This window comes from Haplochromis burtoni, unplaced genomic scaffold (assembly GCF_018398535.1).
Source record: "Haplochromis burtoni strain Fernald_Lab_line unplaced genomic scaffold, NCSU_Asbu1 Contig_627, whole genome shotgun sequence".
Classification (NCBI taxonomy): Eukaryota; Metazoa; Chordata; class Actinopteri; order Cichliformes; family Cichlidae; genus Haplochromis; species Haplochromis burtoni.
This window is the reverse complement of record NW_024582988.1, coordinates 192,631-207,711: the sequence shown is the minus strand read 5'-3', so window position 1 is coordinate 207,711 and position 15,081 is coordinate 192,631. Positions and strand designations below refer to the sequence as shown.

Below are 15,081 nucleotides of genomic sequence, written 5' to 3'. Positions count from 1 at the left end.
GAACAAAATAAATATTCTTTCACACCAGCTCTGGCCACAGCTCCAAAAATACATCGAAGACCACAGTGAGTGTACTTGCTGGCTTTGGCGGTTGTTTAATCTGCCCTCTAACATGAACTTAAACGCATCATGAAAAGAGACGTGACATTTATGAGTGGGGGAGATTTTTCTTTTTTTGCTGAAACTTCAGTCATATGAACATATTGCCATGGCTTTTTATGCCAAGTTGGTCTCATGCTTTTCCTTCTTTTCCACAAGATTTAAAAGAAGTATGAAATCCTGCCGTTTGCCACCAGAAGAGTCAGGAAATTACTGCACACTCTGTCAGTACAACATCTGACAATATCTGGCAGCTTCAGCTCTCTAGCTGTGATTTTTGGCTCACTATTGTATCCATTCAGGTCTAATCTTCTTTGGATAAGCTTTATGAAATGGGATAATCTTCCTTCCCTTTCTTTCACTGATTCATTGATCAGTTTTTTCTTTCCCCTCCAACCCCCCTATGTCTAATAACAGCGAAACAGGCAGTGCCAATCTGTTTTCCCGGCTTGCAATGGAAAATATGCCTGTCCAAATAAATAAGCCCTTCTCTAAACAAGCCCTTTCACTCGGTCCTGCCCACACTGTCCCTGAAATACCGCTGGCCTAAAAAAATGCTCCATATCCAGACCAAAACCCTCCAGTCTTCTGCGTCACTAATGCCCATGTATCAGCCTGCTGTACTGGGTGCATTCTGACTTAACCAGCCTGAGCCAGATTAATGCCTGCTGCACTCTGCAGGCACCGCATGGATCCTTGGTGCACACAGCAACACCTGCATTTTACAATCAGACTGTAACCAAAGCTGGTGGTGTACATATTACTACAGTGCGTATGGAGCGACCGTAGAGGAAGATGTGCGTGGGCATGTGTTGGGTTGTGTGTTGTTACCCAGAGCCCATGGTTTGTCCTCCCCTGGCCCCAGGCGACATGGGTCCTTGTATTGAGTAAAAAGTGCGTGCTGCTGCTCCAGCTTGTCCTCTGGAAAAATACAAGTGTGCACACATACACAGTGGAAGGTTATACACACAGTCAGGAAAGTCAGTTTTACTCCAAACACGGCAGAAAAGTCACACATTACTGATTCTTCTTTAGGAGGTCATAGTTGCTAAGCTGCTAGCATGCTGTGCAGGGCAAAACACGAGTTAAGTATAATAAAATAAATCAGTTTCATTATTATTTATTCATTCATTCATTTCATTTCACTTAAGTCCCCTTTTAACCTCCACAGATCTACACTTTTCTTTTTCCCTCTTCATTCTCTTTACAGACCTTTTCCCCTCCCTGAGCCTGCTTGTGTGGACTCTTTCAGTTAAAAAGGGAGTTCTTCCTCCCCACCGTTGCCAAGGACTTGACCTTTAGTGCTTTCTATTTCTGATACCAACTGCAGCTGGTTTAATTATCATGGTAAATGGCAAATGGCCTGCATTTGTATAGCGCTTTTACTCAGTCCCTAAGGACCCCAAAGCGCTTTACACTACATTCACTAATTCAGTCATTCACCCATTCACACACACATTCACACACTGGCAATGGCAAGTTACATCATGCTTGTGTTTGTGAGATAGCTCTTTTGTATGAATGCTTTTTATTATTGTCGTCTTGCATTTATCTCATTTAATGCAAAAATTAAATGTGGTGAATAGTTAGTCTTATATAGTTATTAATTAGCTCATAAAAATCTTTTATTTTTCATACCTTTTCTCCCACTCTATCCGTCTTTTTAATCCACTGCGCTGCTTTTTATTGCTAAGTCTGCTTTACAACACAAACACTTTTTCGCACTGGGATTTAAGGGATAAAGAGACAGCAATGCTTCTTTCTGTCTTTTATGTTGGTGCTGTTGATGGTGGTTATATAAATAACACCAGTGCAGAGCTCTGGTTAAAGCTGTGGGTATACAGGAGGCCTTCAGGTACAGTACTGAGCTGCTATTCAGTCTTACTTAGAAGCATTCAGAGCTTAATTCACATTTTATTTTTGCATGTACAATTGCAGTGTGAAGTACAAAGATCTGTGAGCTGAGCCATGAGCTTTACTGACACACTGTCATAGAGGTTCACTGTTTCAAGGCTGTTTTGATTAATTATAACAAGCATCGTGGTCACATTCAATGCCTCATCACGGAAAGGTTTCAAAGAAGAATTTAACAATATGACTAATAAGAACAATCAACTTAACTTATTAAAATGTTCATTGTCTATTTGACAGCAGGAGCCTATCGTGTTAGTACATTAGTCAGTTAAACAATGGTTTTCTTTTGGAATTAAAAATTGCAGCTTTGTTCTTTACACACTATTATTACAAAGCAAAGAACTAAAGCTGCAGTTTGGGGTAATTAGTCGAACCTCAGATTGTTTATAACTGAATCATAAGATCAAATGCATTTTAAAACACAAAGTGAATGATTTTCAGAATTTTCCAAGTACTAAATGGGAGACTCGATGTTAACAGCAAGTTAGAGAACACGTTGACATTTTTGAGAAATGACCTATTTCAAGATCTACATCAGTGCATATCCAAAATTCAACCCCACTGTACAGCTTTTCTCCAGTTCAGCATGCAATCAAATTTTGAGGTGGGTGGAGAACATCCCAACTACCCCTGTGTTGATCCTGGCACTATCAATTTAGACATACCTGAAGAGCAGTTGTCAAAGTTGAGGTCTCCCAGGATGACGTCGAAGGCCACCAGGTCTTCCAGCACCTTCTCTCCTTCCAGTGGTATGGATGATGACTGGCGAAACTCAGCCCCCCACTGAAGCAACCGGTCCAGCTGCTCACACCGTACTGATGCATCACCTGAGATAATGCAGTAAAATGAGTAGCAGATTATTACTGAAAATCACTAAAATATACAGAAATGGGTGTAATCACAGCATAATCTCACAGATTAATTCAGCATTAGTACTGTGGGTTAGAACCTGAATGTGAACATTTGCATTGTGTAGATTACAACGTAATATGACACCAAAGAATGAGTTTCTTCTGCCTCTGCAAGCCGCTCTGTAACCCACCGCCACCCCAGCTCTTTCATTTCATGTTGTTTCTGACTTGATCTGTGCTCTGTGAGAAGGTCTTGCTTTTGCCATCTGTCACCCACTGTCTAATACTGTAACTACGGAGCGATTATTACAATCCTGCTTAAAAAAAGGCAGCCTAACCCTTTAAGTAACTTCTGGTGCTGTTTTGCTTTGGCAGCATTTGTGCCTGTCCGCTGCTGCCAGTACATCTGATAAATTGGCGTTAGTTATGGATCGGAGGGAGGAGGTGAATAGAAGGAGGCGGTGGGTGAAAGCATGCGATAGAAATATCAGCTGAATAGTGGAGAGTGCGAGAAACAAAGAGGTGTCAAGATATTGGTGGGTGAGTAGGTGGCTTTGGCTTTGATTACTCTCAGCTCAAGTACATGTGAAATGCTATTTCTTTTCTTTTTGTGTGACTGCATCTCTTAGAGATGGATGGATGTGGGAGGGGGGGATGTGGGGGAGCGTTTGCCTGTGTATGTGCATGAAGACTAAATGTTTCTTCAGATCAAAATAATATAATGATTTGTATGCTTTTATCAGAAAAAAAGGAACACTCAGGTAAACAGTCTCACTCTGAATACATACACAGAGAAATTAGCAGGAACTAGTGGATGTCCACTAGCAAACAATCATCAGGTTTAAGGTGATGCAACAAACAAATCCTTTGATGTGTAGACAAAGTTTAACCTTTTAAAATCCACCAGGCGACTCAAAAAGAGTAATGTTTGAGTTTGGCTAATGTTAAGAAATGTGCTTATTTAGCATGTGTCTAAAACCAAACCAAACTTATCCCTCTCATAACAAGATGGGTCAGTGCAGACCTGGTGCATATAGAGATGTTTCACCCAGGTGAGTAATGCAGCCATTTATGCGGGATGCACCACCTCCTTAGTTTCCAGGCACCATCAGAGCTTTAAACTGTGGTCTTTGTGAAGTTTACAAGCAGGAAGTAATGATGTTAAATACCAGCGGGGAATTTGGAACTTCAACTGAGCTGTACCTCAGGATAGTTCAGAGTAATTGAATCTCTGTTAATTTGCAAAGAGATTAGTTTTGTTCTGAGTTAGGAAACTAACAACACAACTATATTTGAGCCTCTCAAAGGGGTTTTATCTTAGGCAGGTGGTCCAGGTCTCTGTAGCCACCTCAGTTCCAGCTACTCCTTTCATACATTTTTATTGATTCTTTACAGAAATATGGCTGAAATAGATATTTTTGTTTAAAGGTTAAAAATATAAATGTTAGGGGTAAATGAAAAAGATATCATTATTATCAGTTTTACACAATCCATATGCTCTATGGTGCTGTGCACTGTGCAAAGATATATTCTTTGTCCAGTACAATCAGTGTTTTACCAAAAATATTAATGCTGAGATCAAATTACCTTTATCCTTGAAATGGAAACACAGGACTAAAACAGGACAGAGATGTCCAAGTAAAAATTGAATACATGTATATGCATCTCGACCGCTTGTGACACCGGCTGTGATGCAGCAATATTAGAGCAGACAACAAATCAGTGAATTGAGGTCTCAACAGTTTGGCTGCTGGCTGCAATTCTTCTTTCAACAACAGCCTAAATGAGGCTCTATACAACATTAAATCTTATTTTTTCTGGGTGTGAGTGAAGTAGCAACAGCAATAGAAAACTGGTGCCTTTTGTGGTCGTCACTTTAGTTCATAAAGTTCATAAAGTGATTATATATATGTCCCTCACAGCAAGAAGGTTTGGGTTACTTAGTACTTTGGGTATTCTGGTTTCATCTCATAGTCCAAGCACATGCATGTTGAGGTAACCGTGTTTGTTCGCTCTGTAACAGATTGGTAACGTGTCCATTGGCTTTTGGCCTAGGACCTCCATCCTCACCACGCTGGCAACAAGTCAAAGAGGAACAAAAATAAGAGCACATTGAACTGAACTGCACTGAAATGGAAGAAAGCCAAGAGATGAGGTAGCCACTGCATTACTGAGTTCAGTATATACTGTATATCTATATGCTGACAGTCCCGCTGCATCATGAATTGGGCACTCAGCCTGGAAAGATTTCTCATATAGTTCTCAGAGAATCAGGTCTCTGCACTCCTCCCCTGTTTCTTCCTCTCTGTTCTCCCTGATTTACCCCACCAGCCCAGCCCCCTTAACCTCCAAAGGCTTTGTGTTTGATGTATCTTTAGAAACAGCCCTGCCACTGCTATATTTAGGTCTGAGAGAAGCGTAGGAGAAGCCCAGAATAGCAGGCGAAAAGAGGTGGGGAGGGTATGTCTTTGGTAAAAAATGAGGGTGACATCGACCAGGGGCTTTAAATAGGGCTGTGACGCCTTAAACAGCTTGAGGCAGTCACCATGGGAACAGCAGGAGGAGGCATGCTCGGGTTGTGATGTGCTCATTTATCTAAGTATCTGGACAGAGAAGCGTGCACACACACACACACACACACACACACACACACACACACACACACACACACACACACACACACACAAAACTGTCTTTGCAGGTCTTCTAGAGAAAGACAATCACATTGGGACCTGACATGTTTTCCATCCTGCTTAAGAAACAACCCTTCAAAAAAGGCATCTAGGGATCCTTACTAATACACTCATGTGTGCATGTGCAGAGACAGAAATGACAAAAGACAGAAGGAGAGAGTTGTAGATCATATAACCTACCTTCTATGGCGTGGAGATGCGTACATGTGACGTATCCCACCACCCTCTGCTCTTGGTGTGAGGTGCCCACGTGAACCTGTTGGGGAGGGGGAGACAAACATGTCACTCCACCGTGTTCAAACAGGCAGCATCAAAGCCCATTTAACGAGTGTGTTTGTATATGAGAAACAAGCCAGGTAACAACCGCAGCAATTAGATCATACAAGGCAAGGTGCAACTTTATTGATCCCTGTGGGAAAACGGAGTCATTACGCTGTAATTCGATCACTGCACTTAGGGTGTGCAACATGACGGTAGTGGGGCAGAGAGCCCATGAAACCTAAAGAAGGCATCATTGTGTAATGTCATCATGAAATATTGGTGCACTTCATGGATATAACAGAAATGTGAGATAATAATTCATGATTATAAGATCTGTAAGCCTAATAAAACAGTATGTAACAGTTGCATAATGGAATAATGATGAAAGAACCGCAGTTATGATCATATCTCTCTTATTTGGCATGTAGTGCACCACTGCCGTTTCAATCATTCAGAAAAGAAGAAGAACGACTGCCTCTTGCCAGGGAGGCAGTCACCTAATCTAACGTCAAGGCAATTTTTCAGAAACTATATGATGTGACATTTCTCAAAAAATGTTGGCATTATAATGTTTTTAATACAGCTTCTCCACTTGGATGATTAAAAACAAGAATAAAAATAAACATCTGGTAGCCAGTGACCCACAGAGTTAGGGTCAGAGTTGGGTGATACATAATATCCTCAAGAGTATATTTATATATATACTCTTATATATATGGATCTACTTTTGATACTTTTGAAACACATTTTGTAGTTTCTGAAAATGCATATTTAGCAAACCCAGCCCTAACCTTACTAACCCTAAACACATGTCTGGTTCCCTAGTGGATGTTAAAAGGTTAGCTGATAATCAATGGTGCTAATGATTAGTGCTTGAGCACACCCTTCTGGTTATTCATGGTCATATCAGACAGTTTATAAGAGAAAGACATGACGCTCACATAAACCTCAGCAGAGGTCTATGGACCAGTTCTGTAATGGAAAAGATTGTTGCTGTTCCATCTGGACTCAAAGAGCCAAAGATGCTGTTGCTCTGATATCTGACACAGTTTCCCCTGTGTGGTGTTTGAAGCAAGTAGATGTTATTCATTTTATTTCCAGTTATGTAGGCGATCCATTACATTACATAACCCAAAATGGCTTTTTCATAGTTGTTTTTCAGATGAGCCAGAAGCCGCATTGAGGTTGGCACGCCACATTGAGTCATTAATGAAGCTGTACAAATTGTTACATAAAAGAAACAAATTTGTATGTTCAATAAGAAGCTCTGCAATCACTCATCTGCCTGCTTTGCTGTGTGTTTAGTCTTCTAGTCTGTTCTTTACATCACTTCCTCTTTTCCACGCTGTCAAACTCAATACTGACATCATTACTCAAGTCCAATCATTTTCTTGCCTGTGTTCTGTGAGCCAATCAGCCTCTGCTCAGTGTGCTTTAATGTGAGCGCTCTCTTCTCATTCTGCCTTTCAGACTCTAATTCTCTCCCCATCTCTGCCTCATCCTGGTCACTGGAGTCCCATTCAAGCCTCCACCTTCATCATCATCACCAACATCAGCACCTAGACTCGGGGGGTCCTGTCCTTATTCCTCTCACTGCTGGGATAGGAATTAGACTCCACTGTGCTATGATGGTTCTTTAAAGTTTTACCTCCTAACAGCTTATCAGCTGAATTCTGCATCCCAATAAATCATTTTCCAAATTACCTCTCCTTATTCAATTACGAACATCTGTAGTAATATGTAACCAGCAGTTTAACTAATAAGCTAACTTTGCTTTACTTGACAACCATCCCGATGTTTGTAAAAGGATTTCATTTGAAAAAAAAAATCATCATTCCTTTCATAAAGGTTAGCGAGTAATTTTATTGCCTAAACTTACCCAAAGAGTGAATGAAAATTAAATTTAAAAGTGGTCCCACACCTGTGGACTTCATGATGGATGAGCAGAGGATGGAGGATATAACAGTTTAGAGCCAGGACTTGTTGCTTATGAGTGCGAAGAAAATGATACGTATATGTAGCATATAAAAACTCATATTATAATTGTGTACGTGACTTAAAACTAACTGGACTGCAAAGTGAGCCTGTTTTAAAGCGCTCGTCTTTCCGTGCAGAGGTTATGCTCTGATAGCTGATCTAATTGCAGGCTTCTGCAGTTGGAGCTTTACCATGTATTTCTCTGCAGTTGACTGATGTTGCTAAAAAAAAAAGCTGAGACTCGATGAGCATTGCTTGAAACCCGCTGTCTACTGTGAGTCTTGTTGGCTCGACTACATCCGGATCCACTATTTATCTCTTGTGTTTAGTTTCAGACTTAGAGTGGTGCAAACATGAGTGGGTTGGATAATAAATATACTGTAGATTCAACTGACGCAGCGTTTTGTCTCAGTATACGTCAGAAAAACCTACGAAAAGAAATATGCTTTTAAGGAACCGTGGAGCCTTACGTCCTAAATTTAATCTAAAGTTTTAGATTCATTTAGCAGTCAAACAACATGTGGCATTCGGTCTACAATGGAAATGAATCATTGTTTGGAAAGTTCTTTACAACACTGTTGCAGACGCTGCCACAAATGTGTTGCACTTGTTGGATGCTTTGTTTTCACCCTTCTGTTCAGTTCATCTTGGAATACAATTTAAGCCTGAAGACTGTGTGGCTATCTACCATAACCTTCTCCAGTCATTTGCTCCCTTTTTGTTAACGTTTTGATATCCCTATAGTCTGCTACATCCCACAGTACAGTGTTTCCTAGTAGTGGACCATAGTTGCAGTTAGTGTAGTTACTGTCTTTAACTTCCATTGCTGCAGGAAGACTGTAAGTTCAATTCTTGCATATTCCCTGAAAAAGGCCTGTTTTCTATTACATCTTAATGTCTTTTCACTTATTGGTGACCTTTGGTTTATAATTGCACTTCCATTTTCTGCAGTAAGTGCACACTCCTGTGGTTTTTCTATCTTCCACAGATATTTTAAGAGGTTTTGCTTAAACACTCCTGTCTAGACGCACTGTTATGATCAACCACTAATATCTTCTTGTGCGTGCGGATGAAATACAAGCTCATCATTTGGAGGGATGGCAATGTTCCACTATAAGCTTTCCATGTAAGCTTCTAAGACTAATATGAATATGTCTTGAAGTGTGGTGTGGTATAAGATATGGCATGGCATACATGTTACAGATTTAGCATGATAACCATTGGCATCCTTATTTTTGGAGGCAGAAGTGAACATGTCAGAACAAATGGAGTCAGCTAATGTTAGAAATGGCCTGTATTTGTATAGCGCTTTACTAGTTCCTAAGGACCCCAAAGCGCTTTACACATCCAGTCACGCACCCATTCACACACTGGTGATGGCAGCTACATTGAAAGAAAAGCTGGATCCATAAAGTGCATGGGTGCACACACTGCTAATCACTGAAGTATATACTTATTTGGTACTCTGTACCACAAAGCTGGCAGATTATTCATTTTAAAATGTTTTACTGACAGGAGAAAGTGGCTCAAATTAGCAAACATACGTTATTGGCGCCACCATTTTATCTGTTTTTTCTTTTCCAGTAAGTCTTAAAACAATTCTGAGAGGCATTTTAAATTCTGAATGCTTTATAAAACTCAACAACTACAGCAGTTCAGACCCCAACTCTAATTATGATCCTAATGGTAACCTTAGGCAATTAGAAAATGCAACGTGTACCTTTGAGGAACACCTGTTGATCAAAACTGCCAGTCCTATAACCAAACATACGAGTTAGAAAATAGTACAGCTGTTAAGAAGAGGGCAAGAAGTGGGGCTACACACTCACCAGAGTGGAAAACACGAGGAACGATAACGAACAAATGTTGCGACAAAGAGGAAGGAGAGAATACACAACGGCTAATTGAGGGAATGTGGAACAGGGGGGTAAACAAACAGATGCAAGCATTTAAAAGATAACAAGATAAAGGAAGCAAAACTAAATGCAAGGCACTGAGAGCTGGAAGGATATGGGGAACACTGCAGGGTCAAATGAAACTTAAGAACTGAGACAACCGGAAAGTAACCGACCCACAATAATTCAACAACAACTCAAAACACCATGAATACAATTGAACTAAAAATAAATGCAAAATTCAAAACCCAGGGCCCCAACAGGAGAATCTGCAAACTCCACCTGGAATGTCCTCAGGCTAGGCTAACCCCTAACCCAGGACCTTCTTGCTGTCAGGCGATAGTAACCTTGGCAACACTGTATCACAAACTTTATCTTGATGCATTATCTAAATATTAGGAAATTAGGAAATAAGCAACAAACTTGGCGCTATTCTATATTTGAAAAGGTTTTTGCCCTACCCCACCGCAGCAACAGCAGTCCTGACATTGTGCAGTATTATGAATGGTCTGTCATGTCCCAGGAGGGTAAAAGATTTATTATCAGAAGGAAAAACACATCAGCTATTGATCACTGTAAACAAATAAGAAGATGGAGACACCAGACGTCTTCACTTTTACAGAAAATAATATTTTTTGTCACTATTACAAGTTTCCGTACGTGTTACAGGCACAGAGTCTAACATTTTCCACTTGGGTTGGAGTTACGTTAGAGCATTTTCATCAAAATAATCAAGCACAACTACGAGTGAGCGATGTTCTGTTCAAGAGGTAGGCTTATTCGATCAATGTGAAGCCTAAAACAGTGCTGAGGATATTATTTTTTCAGCATGTGCTTCATACATATTTTACTACTTCTTACATCAATTTCTCCATTCCTGAAGCATGAGACAGGGAGCAGAGCAGCAATAACAAAAGCCCACTTGAGATTTAATAAGACACCTTTAACATCAGTGTTGAAGGAGTCCTCCAGCAGCACAGAAACGAGGCACGGAGCGAGGTGGACGCTGGCAGCTCTGAAGAGTTGGTGGGTGGATGCAGACTGATGAGGAGGAGGATGAATAAAGGGTTGCAGAGAAGGAGGATGGTGATTGTGAGGTGGTTAGTTTGAAGTGGGAATGAATATGGGTGGAGTAGATCTATAACAAGACAAACACCCCTGCTAGAGACCAGATAAGAGATAGTCCAAGGCTGGAGTGGAACATAAATCGTTCTCCAGCCTCAGAATTATATTTATAGCACTGCTTGTTAGTATACAACTTAGATTAAACAGCCATACACAATGTAGTTATTTTTATTGTTATTTATAGATATAAACTAACATGACTGTTGTCACATAACAGTGAATCAGCATGCTGTCAGTTCTGTTAATAACAGCTTCTACTTTGGCCCTTCTAAAAGCTCACTGTCTGGCTCAGTTTTCATTGGAATAATCCAGAGAAATGATACTTTCACCACTCAGTTATTTATGTACTTATTTCCTTTTGAACTTGGTATCCTGTCACTGCGCCTGCATTGGACGTCTGTTTTGCTTCCAAGCAGTCCAGCAGGGTTTGGGAGTGTGCTGGGTTCCTTCAGGTGACCCAGTCCATGTGACCTTAAATAAGGTTGTATAATCTGGTAAATGCAGGTTATCAAAACTACAAAGAAGTGATGACTGTCAAGCTTCCAGCTTGTTGCTAATGAACCTTTTCTGCCTTTTTGATCACATGTTGTGTTCGTGTATTTTGAGCTATTCTAATGTTGACCCTTCACCTTTTGAGTTCGATGTCGTCGTCGGTGACGACCCCAGCACTAACTGTAATCGGCTGGGCCACAGTTATCAATAGGCTATCAGAAAATGTCATTTCTGCTGTTAGTAAAGTTTCACTGTGTGACTGCAACAATTCTAGCAACTTTCAGTTTTTATACAATGAATGCCTGTCCACAGTATAATCATTAAAACATAAATACAGTGTTTATACATCAGAACTCATCATAAAAGGTTGTACAGATAAAAACAGGAACTATAAAGGAACAAAGTAAGATAAATGTCTCTCTCTAGTATGACTTAAACACCCCGTTAGATGCTTCTGATATTTTTACTCCTGGACTCAAAAACAAAATTGCTACATGACCTTTCCTTCAACTAAGATGTGTGTTGTTTATGTGAAATCATCCTGTAATCCAGAAAGAAAAAAAGATTTTCCCCTGTGCCAAATAAACAGCGTTAGAGCACCCAACCAAGGAGCGACAGACTAGAATGGATATGAACAGCCAATAAAGTGATGGCTGTTTTGGCTCGGTATCCGTGCAGAGCCAATAATAAGACATTCTAAAAGCCACAATAAAGCATTAGGCTGATTAGCCCGACTTTAATACCAAACTCAAAGCTCACGTTGCAGGCTGAAATACAGTAAATACACTTCACAGCAAGGGCCATAGATTTCCCTCTGAATATTCGAGGGACTAATTTAATTACTCTTAATGGAATGAGTGTTTTGAGGGAGAGTTAGAGAAACAGAAAAGACTGGTCCAAATTTACAAAATGCACTATCTGATGGTACATTAACTTTTCTAATAATGTTGCATAAGCTGTGCATCAGTGAACATTTGGGAGGTTGTATTGGTTTTCTAAGGACTACCAGCTGATCCAGGAATTTTTCCTCTTTTTGCTAATTTAGTGATCTTCAGTTAAAGGCGATAGTTCAACAGCTTTAGGTTTTTCTTGACATTTAATTTGGATGATTGATATCCCTCATATTAGTCTGCTAACATAACTCGCTTTAGTCCAGCTGAGGTTAATGTAAACTTAACGTACAGTCATGTGACAAATTAAGCAAGCTCCTACTACTTTCATAACAATTAAATCAGTAATTAGCAGCCAGATGCTGCTAATTACTCGCGCAAGTGTGCAAGTATGAGCACCTGTATGAGAGCAGATGTTTTGGCAGTTTGCTGATTGAGTGCGTTCAGGTGTTTGTTAATGCCAAGAAGGAAAGACAGCCACAATCTTAATGAAGACACTGCTAGAAAGGAAGGGTTGCCAGGAGAAAGCCTGTTCTCTCTACAAAGGACATGGCAGTGCGGTTTAGGTTTTCAAAGTTGCGTCTGAACAAATCACAGAACTTCTGGAATAAAGTTTTTCGGACCGATGAAACCAACTGGGTCACATCAGCATATCTACTACAGAATGTGTGAAAAAGAAAAGAATCAAAGTGTTGCAAAGGCCCGCTCAAAGCCAAGATCGCAGTCTGATGACTGAGTATTAAATACTGTGGTAGGACCTTAAGAGAGCTGTGCATAAACCCATGCACACAAACCTCAATGGAGTGAAGAAATGCTGCAAAGGAGAGTGGGTCCAAATTCCTCCACAACAATGTGAGAGACTGATAGAGTCATACAGGAAGCCATTACTTCAAGTTATTATTGTTAAAAGTGCTTCTACAAGCTACTGATTAATGGGATGGACGGGATATACCACATCCGGGCTTGTAATACACATCTGCCACTGACATTTTACTCAGTGTGCCCTAACAGGTTGCTATAAAAATAACAGTTCTGTTGTTACTAATGTGTTACTAATGCAATTACATGATTAAAAAAAACCCTCCTTTTTATTACTTGCTTTGCAGGTTTTACCTATCCTCACATCTGTCAGAAATTCAAAAAAACCTTCTTTTTTTTTAAACAGAAAAAAGATTTAATATCTGATTTCTGATATCTTAATACCACATTATTGCTCTCAAAACTGCCTTAAAAGTAAGTGTGTGTATGTGAGAGGAGGTCTTATTATTGCCCATGAAATCAAGCTTTCATGTCAGTAGAAGCTCATTTGGGATCTTGTTAATTTGTAAAAACTGGGCAGTTTCATTAATGGAACATTTCTCAATCTTCCAAAATAAATTACCTTTAAATTTAGAAAATGAGAAAAGGATTCTAGATACTCAGAAAAACGTTTTAGCAATCACCAAGCCACCAGCGACCTCAGAGTATTCTTCTGCTGAAAGCTTTTTTAGATGCTTCTAAGCAGGAGAACAGTCTATAAACAGGAGGTGTAAATAAACTGAACCCAAAGCAAACCCCCAAAAAGTGTGCTATGAACCTGAATTATAGCTCCAAAAATCACACAACAGAGCTACAGAGCATCAACTTGTTCTGTATGTAAATTCTCCAAAAGATGAAATTGGAGCAGACGTAATGACCACAGCACATCTGTAATGTTCAACTCAGACAGTAGCTTAAATATGTTAATATGCTATATAATCCTGCCTGCTTTGACATTTTAAACTCAATTTTTAATGCAGAATATCTCCAAAAAGCAGTCAATGAATTGTGATATCTATTTTAATATTATATTATAACAACCAGTGCAGCAACTGCATGTATATAGTGGTTCTATAAACGAAAGGCAAAAATCTGCAAATGACCACTTCTAAATGGTAAATGGCCTGTATTTGTATAGCGCTTTACTAGTCCCAAAGGACCCCAAAGCGCTTTACACATCCAGTCATCCACACATTCACACACACATTCACACACTGGTGATGGCAAGCTACTTCTAAGGTTCATTAATCATGTTTCTAATCTGCACACATACTTCAAGTTCTTTTAATGGAGCCCATAACTTCTTAAGATAAAAGCATAAAAGCAGAACTTACTATATTTGCACTTTTTTTTTGCCATAGCAGGGTTGTTCACAAATGAGAACTTCATTAGCAACTGAACAACAATATATTTTTAGCAGTTATTTCACATTTTGAATCACTTGAGGTTCCTATTATGACATTATTGCCTTCATTAACAAATGAAAATAAAAGCAATTTAGTGAAAAAAAGGACCTGTGATTTTCCATGCAAATAAAAAAAAAAGAAATGATCTTGTTCTGCTGTAGCATACATCCACGTCTTACCACAGACCCAAAGGTACCTGCTATGATAAACAAATAAATGTTAATAACTGCAATCTAATCAGCTTAATCCACCGTATTAACATTTGTAAAAGTGAGACTAATTATTTTTGCTACTATTACATTTTTGTTGCTCGAATGAATTTTACCACCGGGATCAATAAACTTTTAATCCAGACAGCTCTTTCTTTCTTTTGTGTCACCTGCCTCACTCTGTCCTCCTTTCTTTTATTTGTGTCTCCTTCTGTCTTCCACTCTGCTCTATCTCAGTGCCACACTGTGTATTAATATTTCAGGGGCTTATGTATGCTTGAATAGGTGTGTGCACACCCTGAAACTGACAGGAGACCTTAGGGGAGTCTAGTGTATGTGTGCACACTCGTGCATATAAGAAAGAGTGGACTTTTAACATGTTTCCACAGACCTCAGATGATGCCAGCACAAACTGGAGTCTCTGCAGAGATGCAGGAAAACCTTGAGTAGAAGCAATTTTTTTTGCCCCCC

At 39.7% G+C, this 15,081-nt stretch overlaps 1 protein-coding gene across 2 annotated transcripts in view; it reads right to left on the bottom strand.

The window, feature by feature from the left end:
- Positions 1 to 15,081, bottom strand: part of smpd3 (sphingomyelin phosphodiesterase 3) — an 83,077-nt gene that overhangs the window by 13,223 nt on the left and 54,773 nt on the right. For both annotated transcript variants that reach the window (XM_042214911.1, XM_005948966.3), the window contains 3 exons: positions 5,738 to 5,813; positions 2,679 to 2,840; positions 931 to 1,020 (listed from right to left, as the gene is read on the bottom strand). In XM_042214911.1, coding sequence (XP_042070845.1) covers positions 931 to 1,020; positions 2,679 to 2,840; positions 5,738 to 5,813 — 328 coding nt within the window. The remainder of the gene's footprint in view (positions 1 to 930; positions 1,021 to 2,678; positions 2,841 to 5,737; positions 5,814 to 15,081) is intronic.